Below are 21820 nucleotides of genomic sequence, written 5' to 3'. Positions count from 1 at the left end.
TCTTGCTGTACTTAACTGGTGTCCCCACACTGTGGAACCACTGGGGGTTCCTGGTAGCCCTTCTGTTTCAGAGGGTGAATGCAGGGGAGGTTGTGTGGGGCAACATTCACTTGTAGTTTAGGGATCTTCACCCTACTGCTTAGCGAAATACGTACTGTGGAATGTTAATACAGTAGAGCTGAGAGGTCCAGGAAATCAATGGAAATGCCAAATGCTTGTACATGTCCCACACAAACTTTTCCAGACAGGATGTCACAATCAGCCTGGTAAAGCCTTTTTAAAAAAAAAATGCACGTAAGCACAGCCGTTGCAGGCTGAGGCTCTAGCAGTTACTGTTTGGGGCAAGGACAGCAGCTTTTCCCACAGAACAGAGATGTGCAACTGCTGTAAACAAGCCTGAGGTTTTCTTCCACAAATTCTCCCCACTTGGTCTGTACAGGTCACAGCTCCAGGGAACAGGATGACTTCTCAGAAAGTGAGGGTACAGACAGGCCCTGGGACACTGAGCAATCCTGGCTGGCTGAGGTAGCAGCTGCACTCCGTGCTGTCTCTTCTGTAGACTGAAACAGCTCTTGTCTGTCCAGACTGATCAGAAACCATCACATTTTTAAAGAATGGATGCAGAAAGCACAGAGGACCTGTGCTAAAATCAGCAGCATCACCCACCAGCCTCTAGAACAATGGTGCCAGTGCAGTGATGGCATCTGCAGCTGTTGAGCCTCACTGACAGCAGCAAGAAGAAAGTGAGCAAATACTTCAAAGGTCTTTCTCCACCAGGCCTAAAGAACTGTTTTTTTATTGTAGCTACTTTCTCTTTGTCTACCAAAACCTTTTTCTTAGCAATTGGATAAAAACCATATAATAGGAATCAGACAAAAACCAGCTTCAAACATCTTTACCATATGCACCTTCAGTAAGGATTTTGAATTTGTATCACCAACTAGAAGAAAAAGATGGCTGCAAAATCCATCCCATAACAAAAGCAGCATGAACCCCAATTTTATTCCCATGTCCTGTAGGACTCCTCTCTCTCCCCCAAATGCCTCAAGGAAAGAAAAGAAAACAAAACCCCAAACAAAACATCCCCTTCCTCCCTGCCCCCAATCAGCCTTTGACAATCTACTTGCTATGTAAACTCTTGGAGCATTGCTAGACAGTTTTAGGTTAGACTGTACAACAGTTTCTAAATAGAATCTATATTATATGGACATTTGTTCCAAAACCTTTTGTCCCCACCCCAAACAGCTCAAACATTTACGAGGAATAAGTGCTGTGCAGCACTTGTCACACAGAGACAGCACTGTTACACCTACACACCGGAGTAACTGAGGAGGGGTGAGCTACATCCATAAGAACTGTCACTCCAATATGGAACAGTCAACGAATGTGCCCATCCTTACTTCACCTTCCGTGGTTATGCACACTGACTAAGAAGAAAGAGCTACACCCTGTCCTAAGTGCTCACAACACTGTACCCGATTCTCAGCCAGTGCTTTTCATGCATTTCAGGTGCCCACACTTAACAAAATGAGGTATCTAACGGATTTCAGAGAGGTGGAGGTACCAAGTCTGTTCAAAACGTAGATGTGCTCACATCTCATCACCACTGTGTGCAAAAGGACACACAACAATTCTAAATCAAACCAGAAATGAGTATGTCATGTTGCTGTTCTAGCCTTACAGCTTAATGGGACATTGCACAAACTTGAAATAGTGTGCTTTGTTACATCTGGCATCTCTTAAATGTGAAAGTTTTGAACTTTCAAGAACCAAAAATTAAAAATTAATTGAACTTTATATTAAAAAGTCACAGTTCTAACAGAATACTTAAGACATCCGCACCATTTTGATGGTGAGCACTCAGATACATTAAGGATTTATCCCCCGTAGTTTTGCTAACAAGATAGGCACATAGTGGCATGTAAGCTACCTGTGGCAACCAGAACAGCAAAGGCACAATCTGCATTTTTTTTCTTTTTTTTTTTCTTAGATTTTTCAAGATGTTGGTTAATTTACAAAGAAAAATATTTTATACCTCATGGAGAAGTATTACATTTGTATTTTATAGCCCAGGACCATCACAGAACTGCTGTCATCTGATTAAATGGGTCATTTAAATAAATTAAAAAAAAATAATAGCAGCTCTTTGCACTGAGGAACTGAACTTCTGAATTTCAGGGCAATATACATTCTCATCATCTGCCAGGCTGAGAACATCTGAAATCCTCTAGGGATCTTCTTGTCTACAAACAGCATTGCCTGCACCTTTCAGGTAGTTACAAGTTTGCTGTTTTCAGCTTGTATTTGTTTTCCCACATATCACTTGACTAACAACTCAGATGTTAAGATGTCTGTAAAACTATCAGTTGCTTCTCTAACACAAAAGTAGTTTTAAAACCATGATATAATTAGGAATCTGACTGCGATCTTCTATGAATGGAAGCTATTCCAATGTCTTGTTCATACCTGCAGCCCTAACGGTGTTTGTTCAAAGGGAATGGCTCAAAGCACAACTGCTGTCTCATTGGGAGACAAGAGCAGGAGAAGCTTCAAAACAGAACACAGCCCTCAGCAATTCAAAGTTAGATCTAATGCTGTGACTTCCAAGTGTAATTTCTGCCCACAGCTCCAAGAATACGACAGTTCTGCATTTTACATAGAAACATTACAGTTAGAGCAGGTAGAAAATTTTAGTTTACAAATGGAAAAGATCTTTCTATTAAAAAAGACATTTCACGTAGTTACCTTAAATAGTTCTTATATGCACCACTCCACATTGTGGAAAAGCTGAAATATGCAGTCTGGACTCCACAAGTTAAAGAAAAACAGAATTGTATGTATTGGCACAAATACTTACATCTACATCTGTACAAAGTAAAAAAAGCTGAGAGCCCTGTCCCACCAGCGCAGCACACTGAGCTGCTCCCCAACACACACTCCTATGGGCCTGCCAACGAGTGACAGCGAGATGGGAACTTCGTCTTAAGAGTGCGGTGCCAGAAAGTTCCAAACTGCTTTGTCAGTCTCTGAGCAGAGGAGTCAGAAGTATGTCCAAAAACGTGTCGGCCCACTCAACGTGCTCTCAGCCCTGAGGTCACTGCAACTGCACCCGGTATGCGCCTATGAGCAGCTTCACCTGCAAAAGCAAACAAAGGTTTCACAGATCGTTCACGTGTAACTACTGTGTTCAGCACTTCTTCTAATATAAGAAAAGCATGAGAAAAGGCATAAAATTGCAAGTGACTAAGAAAAAAAAAAAGTATTTATAATCTCTGATTAATAAAAATCAATTTTTAACAGCCCTACTGAAAAATGAACAGGTTGTAGGACTCAATTACACCACCACCGCATTAGGTGCAGACATACACAGGTACTTTCAATTGAATAAGAGTTTAATTTCTTTTTAAGCACAATAAAACATCTAAGTGTATAAGTTTTAAATATGAAGATCTAGAAAATTTACTGGTGCATCTTCCAAGGACAAAAAGAGATGCTACCAGAGCAGGATCTGTTATTCCTCTTACAGCATGTAGTGCGACTGTTGCCCAAACCACCTGGAAAACACAACAGACTACACAGACTATTCCAAAGCAGACTGATGTCCTAGGAAACACTTCCAAGCTCTCCAAAATGCACAAGCTAAACCATCTGTATGCAAAAAATAACTGACACTCCATGTATCTGTCATTAAATTCTCAGTATAGAGGGGGAAAACGTTTAGCTGTAACAGCAGCGTATCCTGGTGCATGAATTATTCTGACTGCAGCACAAAAACATTCACTTCTGACAAAACTAAAACACCCCTGGCAGAGTTCCTGAGTTCCAGCAATGTCACAGAATGGAACTGAGACTGATGGGAACTGGCATGAGGAGAGGGTGGGAAATCCTTAATTTTTACGTTTGCAACATATAACTAGGAAGCATTTAAACTATGGAAGAGTTAGTGTACAAAAAATTAATACAGGCATTTAATTTTGAGAGCATTTTGTACCTTGGCAGTAGGAGCTTCTGTCAACCGTATAAAAAGCTTGTTAAGGCCTGCAGTAGGGCTGAAGGAATAAATAAAGTGACTATCCTAAAGGAAAAAAGAAAACGGACAAAGTTAATGGCAGGATATGACTGAAAGTGCTACACGAGTGGACCAAAGAACACAATATTTTAACTATGCATTTTTCGAAAGAAAGTTGTGTATGCTGCAGAGAACCTTTGGTGTGACCACAGAGAAAACAAGAGGACTTGAAAAAGTATGTGTAGTGATGCATTTAATAGCTTTAAAAAAACTAATAAAAAATATAAATTAATCATTAAAAATACGAGGTAGGTTGTTAAATCAAGGCAAAGTAGTTATATTTCAGAACTTGCTTGGGTCAAAAATTTGAGACGCTGGGTGAATGAGAAGTTAAACAGCTTTAACTACAGAGTTCTCAGCTGCCTGCTCAAACCCTCAGTTCTGAAGTCCCAGAATCACAGAAGAGTTGAGGTTGGAAGGGACCTCTGAGGTCCCATCTGCTCCAACCAGGCACCCTCTGGCGCTCAGGCAGGGCCACCTAGAAGCAGGTTGTCCAGTACTATTAAAATACATCCCTGCCTTTTAAGGCATAATTTTTTTATGGAGTTCTAGTATATGCAAGCTCTGTAGTTCTCTCCAGATACAAAAAAGAATTAAGTTTCACTAAAAAACCCCAACAACCCTATCATGATAAAAAAAGCTTCATCACAATACTCAAAATCCAAATTAAGGCACTAAGATTTCCCAGGCTGCTCCGTGAAGACTATAAAGCAGTTTTATAGTTGATGAGTTATATGAAAAGATTTACCAGAAATACAGGGAGCTGGAATTTGTCGTTTAAAACCACAGCTTGTACACTGCATGGTCCACAGAGCCGAGCAATGACATTTTTACCAAGGAAATTTGCATGGAAAATAAAGAGGAGAATTCCCGATCCTGAAAGGGAAGGCAATTCAGGCACATGAATTAGATCCATTATTTAAAACAACTGCACACACTGAATGTTTGAAGACAGTTAGGTACAAATATATATGTGTGTGTGTATATATGTATATATATAAAACTACTTTAGTATATACTGAACATCAATGGAGTATCAAAGCAACACACAGCTATCCAACCTCCTGAGCCAGTAGATCCCAGCACAGAACACTACTGATTTGGTCACTAAGTTAAGGTCTTTTGGCAGCAGAAATAATTGTATGTGGCTATTAGAAAGGAGAGCAAAATGAATACGGCAATCTTCAATATGGGTCACCTCTGTGGTTTTAGCTTTACCTAACGAGAGATATAGAATTTAATGTGGTTTGGGTTGTCTTTTCTCTTGGTAGGGACAACCGAGACCAGACAATTCAGTCTTCAATACCCACAAACGCCCCATTTTAATATATCAAATTATCTAAGGTTTCTTAATTTTGAAAATTATACCTATAATCAACCACTGGAAGACTTTTATTACAGCTCTTAACAACCAGGAAACTGGAGAGACACAACCACTTTCCATCTTAGTTTAAGTAGTATTTCAGCCACATTAATGTGTTACTTCAAGAAAAATCAGTAGATATTTCCCTGATACACTCAGAAGGTGAATAAAAATGACTTAGCTAAGCCAAGTGTCAGAAATTAGAATCTGGATTCCTAAAGGAATGAAGAAACATTCCCAAGTATCTTGGGAATTCGATTCCCAGCTTTCTGAAAGGCTCTATGGGCCACCCGGAGCTGATGGATGCTGGCTTCTTTTTGATGGCATTTCTAGGCTGCATTCGTGTCACAGCAGTGCTGTGACTGTGCTCCCACACTGCAGCATGTTAGGTACTGGCTACAAAACACGACGTTCCACCATGAGGTTTTCCAGGTATGCTCCCAGATTAAGCTTTTTCAAAATTAATCACTCTGAGGTAAACCACTCCTTTCCTATAATACCTGTCACTTAGCTAACGTAACCTCAGAAAGCTAATGGCACCCATGATCAGAAAGACAGAAGAAAGCCACTATGTCTGTGGCAATTGAAAAAACCTCTTAAAAGAAAAAAAGACAAACCACACCCACAATGCATCAAAACATCGCTGCCCTCCCTAATCAGAGCATCTCCATCATCAGAACATCTTTGGTATAACATACTGCAATACAGTAAGTCATACAGCAACCACTTTAAGACATACTTAACAAGGCAGTTTAATAACACACAGTTCCACCTTTTTTCCCAAAACCAAACAATACGCTCACCACAACAACAACCCTCCTACCTTCTGGCACGTTCTGTGGGGGTCTATAGTTAAAATCTGTAGAAAAGTCTGGCCCTTCACAGAGACGATGACATGCGATGGGAAAGACTGGCTCCAGCAAAGCCAGACGAGTTTCAAAATAATCCCTGATGGTGTCTTCTGCTACCCTCGAGAGCCTGAAAGGCCAAACAAGTGAGACCTGTACTGCACATGGTAAAATTACTTTATCAGACAAACGTAATGAGAGCTTGACACAAAAAAGGATTCCAGATTACCTGTCTGGATTGCCAGTTTTCAGGAGTGACTGCCTTTATCACTTCATCATTTATGCACGGATGAACCCCAAGTCCCAATATTTTGTTAATAAAACATTTTATCAGTGATCTGTTTTTGAAATTTCAGCTATCAGGTCGATTAAAATAAAGAGGTGAGACAAATGCACTGCAGCAGACAGCCACTGCCCCAGGGTGGCTGATTTACCAGCCTGACTGAGAGTACATACAATGTAAAAATAAATAAGTCACTGTATAATTTTACTGGCAATACTACTGCAAAAATGCAGTTCACAATTTACTAGAATGCAGTAAAAAAGCAGCAATGCTACCATTACAGAGCCAAACTGGTTCTGCCATGGTGAGGTTTTTTTGTTTGGTGTTTTGTGTGTTTTTTTAAAATTTGGTTTGGTTTTTGGTTGCTTGCTTTGTTTTGGTGGTTTGGGTGTTTTTTTGATTGGGTGTTAATTGAAGCGAGCAGCCTAGCCCCCAGAAGAGACACTACATCCACCAATAGTATCTGGCACTTTAACACGCAGGCCACCAAGTGATCCTCGTCAGAAAGCTGTTTTGACACTAATGGGTTTTAAACGCTTTTGCAAGGCCAAGGTTCTGACCCTCTCAGCTTCGCAGCTGTTGGAGCCATTATTCAGTGCATTCTTCCCCTCTGTGCTAGCTGAGGTTACCATCTGCAGAATCTAAAACTCAAGCGTTTGATCATAAAGAAACCACAAGAATTGCCCCAGCAAAGCAAGCCCAGAAGCCCAACTAGCCTAGTTTCCAGATGCTAGACAAAGCCATATTAAATATGGGAAATTACTCAACAGCTGTCTTTTTTTGGGACGCTGTCTTAGGTTCCAGCAATCTGATCTAGAGGGCTCTAAAACTAGGGACTGCAGCCAAATCGCACCTCTCCTTGGATCTGCTTCCAAAATCCCATGCACCTGTGACCACAGCATTCTGCAACGAGATCCATAATTCCGTTTTCCTGTGCAAAAATATCCCCCCATTTCAAACCTATCACCAAACATTTAACAGGATGGCCTGTAGAACCTGCCTTATGGCTTGAGGTTATTTTTGTCGTTTTTTTCTGATTTCACACTTTGACCTTTTAATCTGTCCCAAGGTGACGTGTATCACGTCCCCCAGTCTACCCTCACACAAGCTACTCCATATCTGAGCATCTTTATTTCTCCTTTTGGCTTCATCTGCTTTTGAAACAACATCACTGGAATGGCCTGTGCTATTTAAGGCATTTGGACACCACAGACTTACATTTTATTTTTGGCTCCACTACTACAATATTCTCTTCCTTTCTGACTGACAAGAAGCACTGAACTGGTATATTCAGGTAGTGAGTCTAAAAGCTTCCTCAGTTGTTCCTTGTGGCTCTCTCAGCTCATGTTTAAGGGTCCAATGACACCATAACTATCTGCATTGACTTTTCATGGTGTTTTTGTTTGATGCCCTTTTATTTTTTTATGCTTTTTAGCACAGTATTTTATTTGGCATGTCGTAATAAGAGTTTACATTCAGCTGTCCAATGCTTATACACTTTTTAGTTTTCCTAATGGTTGTATTTTTAGTTTTAGGAATCTTTCACTTCTGGTAGTTTTCTTGTCCTCCTTTCCATCTCTTTACTCAGTGTTTAAGGAAGTGTCTGCTAATTCTGTTAGCTCACACCATTTTCATTTCCCATGATTTACGCTAGCTTCCTGCCCAAATGAGATCTGTTTTCTTTCCTGAAATCTCCCCCTCTTCTCCTTGACTTAAATCAAAACTATGACATGCCTGGTACTGCAAACTTCACCAGAACAAACTTCAAAGTACAGTTTACTCACGTGTCCAAATGACTCTTGAGCTGCTCATACACCAGTATGTTATTACATTGTTTAGCAAAATGCAGTGCGCTGTTCTGATGCTTTGACAAAATGTTACAGTCTGCCCCACTTTCAATCATAAGCCGCACTATATCCGAATTCCCTCTTTTACAAGCCTGTGCAGAAAGTGAGAAAAAAGAAGGATGGACAATGACAAATCGCCCATGAGAACAGAGCATAACACTGAAGTAAGCAGAAGTACAGAAATGAATTAAAATCCAAAATTATTTACAATTCAGAACACAACTTTAGGCATTTGCTCTGCGAGTGCTAACTCAACTCTAAACTCCGGCAAATTAGGGAAAGGCACAAAAGATAGACATTTCTATCTTCATGAGACCTTTCAGAAGCTAACTTCTGAAATTCATCTCAGCTCCCAACTTTCATCTGTGCTTTCAATCCATAATATTCCAGAACTAAAGAAACCTATAAAAATCACACACCACTTCAAAGGAATTAAGTGCCAAGAATTCTGTCCCCCCTTTTAAAAAGTATGATCCAACTCCTAAGGTTAAATAAGAGTCACTTGATAAACACATTTAAATCACTTGGTTTGTTCAGCCTGGAGGAGACTGAGAGGAGATGTCATTGTGGCTACAGCTTCCTCACAAGGGGAGGAGGAGGGGCAGGCACCAAACTCTTCTCTTTGGTGACCAACGACAGAACCTGAGGGAATGTCAGGAAGATGTGCCAGGGGAGGTTTAGGTTGGACATCAGGAAAAGGTTCTTCCCCCAGAGGGTGCTGGAGCACTGGAACAGGCTCCCCAGGGAGGTGTCACGGCCCCAAGCCTGACAGTGTTCAAGAAGAGACTGGACAGCACCCTCAGACACATGGTGTGAACTGTGGGGTTGTCCTGTGCAGGGACAGGAGTTGGACTCAATGATCCTTGTGGGTCCCTTCCAACTCAGGACGTTCTATGATTCGATATAAACAAAAAAACCCCACCCCAAAACAAAACAAAAACACCCCACACAAACAAACAAACAAACAGAGGAGCACAAACCATTTAAAGGGCCCTGGAATTTTCCCATTACAATGAAATAAAAATTAAAAAAAAAAAAAAAAAAAAAAAAAAAATCCTTTGTGCTAGGGGTGTGGAATAGGCAGTAGGAAGGAGACCCCAAACTGGTTATTTTATTTCTGGCCTGCAATGAAACTACAAAAGTCAACCACAGCAACAGCCAAGTAAAAGACTCTCCTTTTTGGAATTCTTCTCTTCCTGCTGACAACCTGATTATCTCAGTTTTAAGATCACATCCACGTTTCTTAGAGTCAAACAATGGAAGAGGATGAGGCACATTTAACACTGTATGCTCATAGCATCTGCATTTATTGTTGAGATATAACAGTACATTAAAAAGTTGATTAAAACACTGCCTATAATAACCAAGATAAATATTTGTATCTCAAATACAGTACGTTTCCCTAAATCAACTCTACAAACATGCTTTTATGTTTTATTAGTTTGCAAAAATTATTTACTACAAAACAGTGTCAGGGCAAACACTGAATTTACCTTCATTAAAGCAGTTTCACCGCTGTTCTGCTGCCTGTTGACGTATGCCCCAGCTTCCAGAAGAATAGCTACTGTTGTTAGAAAATTCTGAAAGAAAACCCAAACCAAACCACAAGATGAGTAAGCAGAAAAGATTCTGGTTTTTTTTTCAGAATATAAAGTGGCATTTATTTAAAATCTATCAGGAAAATCCAAAGCATGAGACATGACACAACGCTGTTCTCTAGAGCAATTCATATTCGGGCACACAGATAGCCATGAGTATTTACAACTCTTACTGTTTTCTAAATCTACACCACAGGAAGAAAACAGGATGTTTGCACTAATCACCAAACTGGAATCAAGTTCCCCTTCATACTTTTATCTACTGTACATGGGAAAACACATAAACCAACTTGAACTAAAGAGCACACCCATGAAACATCCTGTAACTTACTGGTCTAGTTGGTCTTAGTTTGAGAAGAGCTTGCCAGAGTCTCCATGTCCCAGCTCTCATACAGTAAACCCTGCTCAGAGACTTGCTCTCAAAGTGTCCCAAGTTTGGATCATGTGTATCCAGAGATCATAACAAGCAATTCTAACACAAGAACTTCAGCCCCTATGACTGACAAATTCTGAGATATCCTTTGCCTCCACTTTCACTCAAGGCAGCTCTATGATATTCTCTGCTCAGGGTAGGGTTTGTGATCAGAATTTATTTACACTACAGTAACCACAGCTGCTGAAATGATGCAATTAAGGTTACTCTGCTATATCCTGATAACTACTTCTTAAGCATCATCCAACGGGAAAAAAAAACGTGTACCACTTTGAAACGTAAGAGCTGAGAACCATAAATACAACAATAACCAAGCCAACCTTTTCAGCTGCGAGTATCAATGCAGTTGTTCCATTTTTCTGTCTACCATTAACTTTAGCTCCTTTCCTGATTAGGACCCGGAGAAGGTCATCGTGCCCACCAGCAGCAGCCAGCATTACTAGGGTCATTCCACTTGAGTCCTGCAAGAAGAATCATTGCCATTAAAAAAAAAAAAAAATCAAATACTTTAAGATAAATCAAAGCCACAATACAAAAATTGCAAGTGTGTGAACAGGTTTCACCAAGATCTGCCTCCCTGGCAGAAGAATGCACATATATATGGCTGTCAGATACCAACAAACCATCACCTCCCACCTCTCTTGTCCACAGGCCTCACACTCTGAGCTCCATAATCTGCAAAACCCGTAATGTTCCAAGGACCAGCACAAGAAGGAGGAAAACCAGAATGAGCCAGGAAGAAAGGCAGCAAGATATTTGAGGGTGAGGAAGACAGCAAGACGATGGAAAAACAAACCAGTAGCCACTGGAGGTAAACTGCAATGGCTAAGGTGGCTGCTACCACAACGTTGCTTTTGGATTTTATTGGAGTGTATGTACAAAGAGATCTCTGAGAGTGGTCAGTCCCCACACTCACTCTTGCACTTCCTCCCAGACACTACAATCCAAAGAACACATGCTTGCCTCACGAGTTCATTTGGCATCTTTTCTACTACGCTGCAGAAGTCTTAGCAAAATCTATAGTTCTCAAATGCTACATAATACAACTACACAAGATCACCAGTGAAAATACTGGTATCAGAGATTTTAATCCTGAGAAATAGAGCTATAGCACTATTTAACAGGAAAACAGATCCTTGAACGAAAACCAGTAAGAACACAGCTGATGAAGAACTGGCAGAAAACTAATCATTCATGGAGTGAAAAGGTCCCCCTCTGCCAAAGAACATTCTTGTTTTTAATGTATAGATATTTTACGTAGTTTAGCCACTTGACGTGATGGGTACCATAACTCCTTATACCATGTTAAGTTCTGAATTTAATATTCAGTTAAATCCGGTGGGCAAACCTGCAAATCCAGCTACTAGGATGCTTCTATCAAACTTCACTTTTTCTTTGGAAGAAACAGAAAACAACTACTGAAGCCTTAAAATCTGTATGTCCTTTTCTCACGCTGTGCTTTTTTCCCCAAGGTTAAACAGAAATCTGCTACCAGCCAAGACAGGAAAACTTCTCAAACAATCCAAATTTGTACTCTTCACTCCTGACCCACCCCAAAAATACTTCTATTGCAGAAAAATTACCTCTTGATCCAGATTATATTCCTCGCTTGAAGAAAGTGCCATTTTTACTGTCATGTAATCTCCACTTTTAACAGCATCCCTCAGGAGAGCTAGAAAACAAATTCAAGGCAGTTACAGGATATTTCACTTTGAAACACCTGCTAAGAAATGTCCCTTCCTCCCAGCAATTACTCACTACTTGATATAGGTCCTGTTGACACATGATTCTCATCTTCTCCATCAAGATGCTTCTGAAAGTCTTCTAGTGTCAGCCATTCTAACTGCATGTCCATACCCAAACTCAAGACTTGCTGCTTGCCATCTATCATGTATTTGATTTTGTGGAAGAAAAAATGCAAAACGAGTATTAAGTATCTTCTGAATTTCCAAACAATTCGCTGCTTGCCATTGCTTCAATGATCAGCATCTTAACATACTACTACTTTTCACTCAAACAAACTCTAAAAGTCAGCATGGAATGGTTCCAAACAATGAAGGTTACATTACAAACAGACATAAAATGCTTTTACTTGAAACAAACTATTGTTTGTTCCAATAAATTAGGCTGAAGCAACAGGAGAAGGTGAACACTCCATTACTGTGATAGCAGAAACACACTGGAAACTCACTGGAAAGTTATCAGTGAGTTTCAAAAGAAAACGCCATGTCAGCCTCCTGGGGAGACAAGAACTGCAGCGCTAGAAGATGCAAGCAGGAATGAAGAAAACATTAACTGCCAGTGCTCAGCTTTCCCCTACATTTGTTTCTACTGCTCACCAGAGTTCTTCATTTGACACGCATCCACCATTTCTCGATCACCTTCTGCAGCAGTGTAAGTCCATGTGTCTGTTTCATCTTTTATGTTCCTCCTTTCCTTGTACACCTTGCTGTCTTTTGATTTTAATTCTTCTATGAATTTATATTCTAGCGAAGATTCTTCTCTTTTGCAGTTATTCTCAGAATATTCACTTTTTTCTTCTGAAGCTACATTAAACAAGTCAAATGCACTTTTGACATCCTTCAAGCCTAGAAGGGAGTTACCAAGAGTGACTACTTGAGTTGCCAAAGACTATTACATAAGTAAGTTTAAGTGAGTGACCAGAGTCTGTTTAGAAAAGGTCTGTCCTCTTTCCATAAGTTAATCATTGCTGAAGCACAGGAGCAAGCTTAACAACATAAGCTAAAAATCGGGGAGAGCTAGTTCACCTCAGCTACCCCCTGGCAAGTCTGAGTTCTGCTTTCAACATGGCACCATCTTCTTCTTAAGAAATGCAGTTTAGAAGTATGTGTAAAATATTACCTTGAAAATATGGTTCAGTATCTGTGATGAACAGACGACAGACATGCTGTATAAGGAACATAATTAATAATTCTGTCTGTTACTACTTTTCTAAGCATTGTAAGCATCTGCGCTACTTGCAGGGAAAGATGTTTCTCTAGCAACAGCTAGGTAAAGCATCACAGCTCCTCCAATTAATGGTTATCAGAGGTGCAGTTACCTAGTTCTCCTTAGAGAGATCAAGAGTGGTAACATTAATACTTCATTATACTACTAAGAACAGAAATACACCCTAGATATTTTTCTTCATGTATCAAATCATCCAGTTCTGGTGACATTTTAAGGGTTGTACAATGTAAAAATAAACTTCATCATTGTGCCTAAAGCAACAGGCAAGAAGTTTGTCTGATGGGCAACCACTAGTTTTCTAAACACAGGAGGTGTGTATTCATAGTATCATCAGAACACTTCTGGAAATAGCCAATAATTGGATGAATTCCTCTAAAAAAAATACTGTTGGATGCCATGGAAGTGTAGTCAACAAAATTAAATGAAAAGGGGCAAAATCTTGACTTGCCTACAAAAACGTTAGAGATTTCTATACACTTCCATGCTTCATATGTGAAAGTACAGACATCATTCTCATGCAGCATATATTAACAAAGCCATTAAACAGCAGACTTTTGCTTCCTAAAATAAAAGCAGAAATTCTTGTTTCTAGTAAGTGTAACAAAACTACACAATATCTGCTCTTGCAGAAATAAGAGGAGAATGTCCTGAAGGGCCATTCTCTTCTGTCCTTTAAGCAGTTAGCACTTACTTTTTAGGCCCCTTTGTTCTTTTCTGTTCTTTTCTTCTTTTTCAGCCTCTTTTTTTTGAGATTTTTCTTTTGTTTCAGTTTTCTTTCCTTCTTTCTCCTGATATTGAGAACAAAGATCAAATTAAAGTGGTAGAGAAAAAATGGAAAATAAAGTCCTTTCACTACTCCAACGATAAAATATATTCAAAACTAGTACTACTGAAACCTGTATGTAACAGACTTGTGGACATTCCTAAGAAAATAATTGAACAGGTGAGTCAGAGGTTAAGTCTGTGAAGGCTTCTTCCTTAAGAGAAGAACTGTTATTTCCAAAATAGAACAACTTCAATTCAGATTTCTACTGCATCTCAGCCATGAATGGCGTTTTATGGCTTGAGATGCAGATTTGTCAAAAACAGCGTTTTGAACGCAATTTAAAATGATGAACTTTTCATTTGTTCCAAATACTGAACCTGGCAAGAATGCAATTATTTCAAAGTATTTAACACCTTTGTAGCACCATATTCAAAGCAGTTATGACAGCACTGACCTTCTTTAAGCACCCCAGGAATTCTAACAAGCCAACAGCACAATTATCTGGGACACCTGGGTCTAGAAACTATTTCCAATTCGCACATAGGTGCTAATGCATGTAAGGTATAATGGAGTGGCTGGCTTTTGAAAGAGATCAAGGGTGTGTTTTAACTCAAAACAGCAGTTCATTGTGCAGCGTTGGACGGGTAGTCGCTCAAGACTGAATGTCTTACTATACAAGTAGAAAAAAGTCAAATCAAGGCAACTGTTGAGGGTGAGGGGAACAAAGCTAAAAATGACAGCAGGCTTTGAGGGAACAGGAAATCTCATTCTAAATACACATAAAAAACAGGAGAAGTTAATATTTTCACATTTAAAGACACCCTTATCTGCCCTAAAGTGTTCCCTCCCTTACAGTGTTCAGAATCCAGAAATGTTTCAGTTTCCCTCTTACACAGTGATCAGTGGGCCTTTCTTTAGCTTCATCCAGCTCATTAACTTTCCAGTTTGTATTTTTCTCTTAGCCATCCTGAGCAGCGGCCTACTGAGACACCTGTACCCTGCAGATGTTTGATTTGATCCCCAGCCCCCACCCCAAAGCCTTAACATTGCTCACCTCCCCAGGCGAATCCATGGACTTGCGCCCTCTTTCATCAGCACTCAATTTCAAACCCTTCTGCACTGGTGAAGGAGGTGACACTTTCTCCACCTCTCCCAGTACTCTTACTTTTTCTTGAGCTTTTTGCCTTTTATGCATGCTTTTCTTCTCTAAATCTTGAGTTTCCACTTTTCTACCTTCTTCTTTAAAATCTTCAACTTTCTGATTTTTTTTCTTCTTTCTTTTAACCTTAACATCAACACTATCATCTTCATTACTTGCTGATCCATCAAGATGCCTATCAGCAAAGGAATCTTTTTCAGCAACCTCTTGTTCCATCCTCTCCTCTCCACTTATTACTATTTGCTGCTCATCTTTATTTTCAGAAATTAAGTCTGAATTTTCATTATCAGTTTCTTGAGAAAACGCAACTTCTAGAGTACTTAATTCTGAGTCAAACTGAACATCTCCATGCTTCTCCTTCTGTGATTTTTTATCTTCTTTAGAATCTTCTTTAGATTTTATTTTTAAATCTTTAACTTCTCCCTTCTTTTTCTTTATTTCATTAGTATCTTCTTTCCTTTGCTTCTTCGGGTCCTTTGAATCCTCCTTAGTTTCCGAAGTCCTTTTTTTTGGCTTTGAATCTGAAACCAAAGTATCTGAGGAATTTTCACGTTCTGTTCTGGGTTTTTCTTTGAGTTTCGCAGACTTAGACTTTTTCTTCTTCGGATCATCTGGACTTCTATCCTCTCCATCTTTTGACTTCTTCTTTTTCTTCTTTGGTGAAACATCCTCTTTTGTTTCACTTTGCCGGTCACTGTCAGATTCTGCTTCAAATACATCATCATTTAGAGACAGTTTCTAAAAGGTAAAGAAAAAAATAAAATATTTTCTTCCCCATTAAACCATATCACTCTGATGTAAACTATACAAAAATAGTAGCAGTGGTGCTTGGAAAAAGTAAATCTCTTTTTAAACACTACAAACATCATTCCACATTGCCAAATAATAAAATTCGTAAATGCAATTCTATCTCACTTACCTAAATTATATTACTAAATGCTTGAATGAGAACCAATGCATAAACAAGTCAAGAAAACCAATCATACATCCAAGAACAAGATTCCAGAACAGAACTGAATCTGAACTATTTTATTTCAAAAACAATTAATGTGACTTTGTAAAATTTAGCTATAGGTTTCCCAGAAGCAGGGTACTGGTTTTCAAAACAGATTCTTATGCTTGATTTTGAAACTGATTGAGCAGTTGGAAAACAAAAAGCCATATGCTGCCTTCTTACAATTAATTTTTCTGTATTCTTATCTTACCTAATTTAATGGTTAACATGCAATAATTCACCAATCTGCTACACAAAGCAGGATGGTGAATTGAGCAGCGCTCAACTGTGGTGACAAGGCAAAATGCATGTGCGTAGGGAAATGGGGTTGTTTATGTTGTCAAAAACAAGCTAAAATGACCACACATCATTCATATAGTCCCACTAAAAACTGAAAAAGTTTAGATGGATTTAGAGTCTGCAAGCAAACCTGTAAATTAACAAAAAAATCCCTAACCAGAGAGCTGTAACAATATCCACTTCCAACTTCAGACTGAAGGGATTCAGACTATCACAAAACACCTTCAGACTGAAGAGATTCTTTAACTCTTCTTAATTCCATATCTAAAACGTCTTCCTTTCTCCCTCCCCCCATTAGCAGAGCCTCAACAGAGAATACGTCTTCAGTGTACGACACTGGAAGGTGAAACGCACCTGTATGTCTTTTTTAACAGGTTTAGGCTTATTGTCCACAATCTTTTTTCTGAATTCAAGCAGCACTTCTTTGCAGTCTTCCAAATGAGCCTCTGGTTCCCACGTATCATCATCAGAGGTATATCCTTTCCACCGTACCTTATAGAGAATTTTACCCTGTAAGAAAAACCCCAACAGTTAATACAATACAGCACAGTATTGCATTTACTCAGTTCTTGGGGATCTCGGTGGATAAATCACTTTGTGTATAAAGAAATGAATATATCGTGAGTTCAACTCAGCGCTGACATAAGAATTCCCAGAATTATTTCCATCTGCATCACATACTGTACTAAGAAGCCTGTAAAACATTTCAGTAGTTGGAGTGGTTTTATTAAAAAACATTATAATATCTAAAATTTGTTCAGAACCACAGCTACAATGTACAGATCATAAATTCCCAGTCATTTTACTGAAATGGATTTTCTGAGAAGTTATAAAACTATTTTTTTAAAGTTTTATTATTTCTTCTATTAAGAAGTCAAGCTTGAATTGTTTCTCTTTGCTGAAGAGTAAGCCCTTTTGATTTATAATGCATCAATGCCATTCACCTAGTTTTATACTGGAACTTGTAACTTACGTTAGTTTAGTTATCAATGCTACCTTTGATAACCTGAAATACTAACCATCAGAAAAAAAATCCAGCACACCACCAAGAACAACCACCACCAATACCAATGAGATCAGGTTAAACCTAGAGAAAATCTGTGTGTGCATCTCAGTGTAGTTATAAAGATTTTGGTAAAAGATGACATATGAAAGCCCTGGACCAATTGTTTCAACAGTATTTAACTTCACCATGGGATGAAATTGCACCTTTTAGTCTCTACCTTGTTTTTTTCAGTAGACTAGAAAGTCTTTTACCATTAAAACACAGCTTTCCATCAAATTCTCTCTTGCCTTTCTCCTAAATAAAGTAGTCTGAATCCTTATGTTTCTGGAGATGGACTCATTTTGTTGCTGAGAGGCAACTTACTAGCTTGCGGTCATGCTGCTGCTATAGCCAGACAAGTGGCAAGCTCAGAGCCCCCTGCACTATGAAATCAATGTGGTCACCTTTACTGCTTAAATCTGAATCTTTTCAAACAGATGTCTGACAAAAGCTGGCACCAAACTTAAGGAAATCCATTTTCCCTATAAAAAGCTGATAATGAGTACCAGGCAACTCCTAAACTTATTTTCTAAATATAAAAAGTGCACAGGTACTACAGAAAGCACCTTTCGAGAGACAAAATAATAATATCTGTTTCTTTAAGAAATAGATTGATAAAGCTCTAAAAGAACCTGAACTGCTAACTAAGCCTGGAGAAGGAAAGCTTCAAAAGAACTGCCATTTGACACTTACTATTAAATGTATCTATATCCATAAATTTACATTTTGGCTGAGCACCATTAACCTTTTACCAAGTATATGTATATATGCCATTAAACTTTAGCAATCACCTCTACTTCCAGTCTTCTATATTTTGCTTCACAGATACAAATAAATAGCCTATATTGAGATATATTAGTGTAATATGTCTCCTCTTATAATGTAGCTTAACCATACACTCTTCATTCAGGAATTAGTTTTCAAAATCATGTTCACCTCTCTCTTTCTTGTAATAGGGTTACTCACGAAATAAGTGATTAATAACTTTCTTATTACAGTCCCAGAATAATTTCTGTTATAAGGGATCTCCAGAACTAATAAGTAAAATGCAGTGCTGCAAGAACTGCTGACTCATGTCCAACATACTCCTGTGTGGGGACTCCCAGCTCCTTCCCCACAAATCCGCTTCCCAGCCAGCTGGTCTCTCAGCTGCCTGGTGATGCAGGACTTCAGTTAGCTACAGAGTTACCGTCACACCCTTATAACTCAGGCACAAAATACGTTAGAAGTCTTTTTTAATTAACTGAGAAAGCTGGATACAAATGCAAGACTATTCGGCTGTTGGATGACTTTACATTCAGTACATAGAGAGTGATACAAAAATGCAGTTTAAGTGAAGACAGGAGATCGATCATCATACTAAAGACACATACACAGCCCTATACTCGCCTGTCAACATTATTTTACTGCACGCTGTTATTTCTTTCTTCTAACAAATAACAGAACACTTCCCACGCATTTTTATATTGCAGTGGTTTCTAGGAGAACTAGTGATAGGGCTAGAAACAACCACCACAGATAAGGGTATCACTATGTCATTAAAGAGCAGAGTTAAGGTCATCCAGCTCAGCTGGGGAATGTCACAATTTGCACTGGAGCCTGTTGTTTTAGTAGAATTTTAGTGCAGCATGAAAGGGTTTCTAGATGTACTGAGAGGAAACATTTCCAAACTTGTATTGCTAATGCTAACGTTTCATTTATCAGCAGGTCTAACTCCCCAGCCCAGTCCCATCACAGAAGGACTGTCTGTCTGTCTCTCTCACGCTGCCTCTACTACCAGCTCCCGCAACACTGGGACTGCGACTGGCCAGAGCTCCTCTGTGCAGTGCTCTCCAGCTTCTGCGGCAGTGACACAGGAACACCCTGACTGGCCTCATGCTGTGCTGCACAGAGGCCCACTCAGCGTATTTGCTTATCTCAGACCTGGGAATCTGCAAGCTGGGAACCACCAGCCTAAAGCAGACTACGTAAAATACACCGCACTGAACATAAAACACAGATTTTTCCAGCCATTTTGGAAGTTAGGACTGGGTGTACCTGCCATGCCCTGTATTTCTGAAGCACAGGAGCATGGCCCCCACTTAAGAGCACTGGAAAGCTGACCTGATGCAGCTGGAGCCCATGCTACAAAGCTACAATCAACACATTCTGGGCAAGGCACACGAGCACAGCAAAGCTGCGCTGACCCAGCCTGGAAACCTCAAGTGCACACAGCTCAGGACCTGCTGCAGAATGGGCTGCCAGGAGGCGGGGGTGATAGAAAGAGGGGGTGTAAGACACCTTTTTACTAGGACATGCCAGTGACCTTTTTAAGAGATAGCACTTGATGTGTTTCAGTAGTCTTTAGAAGTGTGTGGAATGGTATGACTTGCCCCCCCCGGCCTCCAGTACAGATTTTAGGTTCCATCATGAAGGGGAGGAAGAAGGAGGAAAAAACAAAAAAAAAAAAAAAAAAAAGGTGCTCTTGTTTTCAAACTTGATTTATTATTTTGACCAACACTTTGTATAGGCAAAGCTGTAAATACTGTATTACATCTAAAGCATAACATCCTTAAGCCATCAAGATATTTCAGTCAAGATAGAACCCAATTGTAATAGTACCAAAAAATACAGGAAATTATTGATCTGAAGGTTCTCCAGCCTATGGGTTTCATAACCCTGTTGTTTTAGACTAAACAGGCAGAATTCTGTACTATTATGTATCTGACTGAAACCTAAAATAAAAAGCATAAATTAATTAAAATAAACAATTTTCAGACTCAAAAAAGGCTGTGTTAATTATTTTTTGTATTTGAGGTTCAGGAAATTTTAGAAACATTTCAAACAGTCCAGGCTGCTTTCAAAGAAAGAAGACAAGGTGTGATATTTCTAAGAAAAGCAAAGATCACTACAGCTATTTATTTTAATTGGAAAAAATCCTTATTTTAAGGGGTCTTCACACACTGTATATGCCAGTAAACAATAGCCTCACTAAACGGACTTCGAAGCAAGCTCCAAGTTCTCCATTATATTCATTCCTGCCCGTTTCTGTACTCAGCTCTCTAGACCAAAACACTGCTGCAGTTCAGGCATAAGAGCGAGGAGTAGTTTAACAATGCAGACAAAATAAAAAAATTAGTAAATATACTCCAAATTTAATTTCTTTCGTCAAAGTTGTAAGATACAAAAAGCTCGCCTGCAGAACTATGCACAACGTATTTTAAATAGGGTTATCACGGACCGACTATTTTTACACGAGCCACGCAGGGGGCCCTACCAGAGCAGCGGTGTCTGCCCGCACACCCGGCGCGCAGGGAGCGGGGGAACATCCCGGGAGGACGCGGTCGCTCGGGCCCGCCCAGCTGCAAGCGCATGGTTCAAACCCGTTCCCAGCCCCGCTGCAGCTCCCCGGGGAGCAGGGCGAACACCCGCCCGGGCAGCCGCCCCCTCGGTGCGGGGACAGTCGGGCTGCCCGCCAGCTCCGCCGCACGGCAACGCAGCCGCCCTGAGGGCCCCGCCGCAGCCCCGGGAGCGGCCAGGGACGCCGCGCTGACAGGCGGCGGCGCAGCCTACTCACCCCCTCGGTCTTCACGTCAAGGATCTTCTCCACCTCGAACACATCGTCCTCCTCCTCGCTCTCGCCACCACCGCCGCCAGCCTCGCCGCCGGCCTCCCCGCCCGCCGCCCTGCCAGCCCCACTACCATCTTCCTCCCCGTCCTCCTCGTCCTCCGTCGCAGCCGCCGTCTCCTCCTCTTCCTCCGCCCCCTCCAGCCTGGCCGCCGCTGCCGCCTCAGCCCCGCTGCTGCCCGCCGCCGCCATTTTGGGCCGAATTTCAACCGACAACTGTGAAAAGCGGCTGCGACATCCACCTCCGGGCGAGGAGGGAGCGAGGCGGCGGCTACAGCCAATCGGCGCCCCGCCAGCCCGTGACGCACAGGGGCGGGGCCCGGAGCCCGGAGGCTCCGTGCCTTCCGCGCGGCAGCCGGAGGCCCCGGGGGGGTGCGCAAGGCTGGCAAGGCCCTGCCTTTTGCCGGCTCCGCCTTGGGAAGGCAGCGGCTCCGTTTGCTCCGGGGCGGGGTGTTCTCCAGCCCGATGCGCGCCGCATAACTGTGCCGTCCCGCTCCGCCCGCTGATGCCGGCCGTGGCGGGTCGCGGCGGGTGACGG

At 40.8% G+C, this 21820-nt stretch overlaps 1 protein-coding gene across 1 annotated transcript; it reads right to left on the bottom strand.

Moving 5' to 3' along the window:
- Nucleotides 1–765: 765 nt before the first annotated feature.
- On the bottom strand, nucleotides 766–21543 carry MPHOSPH8 (M-phase phosphoprotein 8). Its single transcript, XM_065831234.2, has 14 exons — nucleotides 21232–21543; nucleotides 16985–17140; nucleotides 15232–16074; nucleotides 14103–14199; nucleotides 12781–13029; nucleotides 12200–12325; nucleotides 12025–12113; nucleotides 10762–10902; nucleotides 9904–9990; nucleotides 8348–8502; nucleotides 6256–6410; nucleotides 4818–4945; nucleotides 3992–4075; nucleotides 766–3136 (listed from the first exon to the last, which is right to left on the bottom strand). The coding sequence occupies exons 1-14, from the start codon at nucleotides 21472–21474 to the stop codon at nucleotides 3095–3097; spliced, it is 2595 nt and encodes an 864-aa protein (XP_065687306.2). The 5' UTR covers nucleotides 21475–21543; the 3' UTR covers nucleotides 766–3094.
- Between the last annotated feature and the right edge of the window lie 277 nt (nucleotides 21544–21820).

The sequence above is a fragment of the Patagioenas fasciata genome, chromosome 1 (assembly GCF_037038585.1).
Source record: "Patagioenas fasciata isolate bPatFas1 chromosome 1, bPatFas1.hap1, whole genome shotgun sequence".
NCBI classification, from domain to species: domain Eukaryota; kingdom Metazoa; phylum Chordata; class Aves; order Columbiformes; family Columbidae; genus Patagioenas; species Patagioenas fasciata.
This window is presented reverse-complemented; position numbering and strand designations above follow the sequence as displayed.

Excerpts from the sequence above, each read along its gene's own strand:
- MPHOSPH8 (XM_065831234.2), bottom strand. The coding sequence starts at position 21,474 with ATGGCGGCGGCGGGCAGCAGCGGGGCTGAGGCGGCAGCGGCGGCCAGG. Across the intron at positions 10,903-12,024 it reads AATATAATCTGGATCAAGAG|GACTCAAGTGGAATGACCCT; the intron begins GTAATTTTTCTG and ends TTCTTCTTGCAG. Across the intron at positions 4,076-4,817 it reads TCCAGCTCCCTGTATTTCTG|GATAGTCACTTTATTTATTC; the intron begins GTAAATCTTTTC and ends TTTTTCCTTTAG.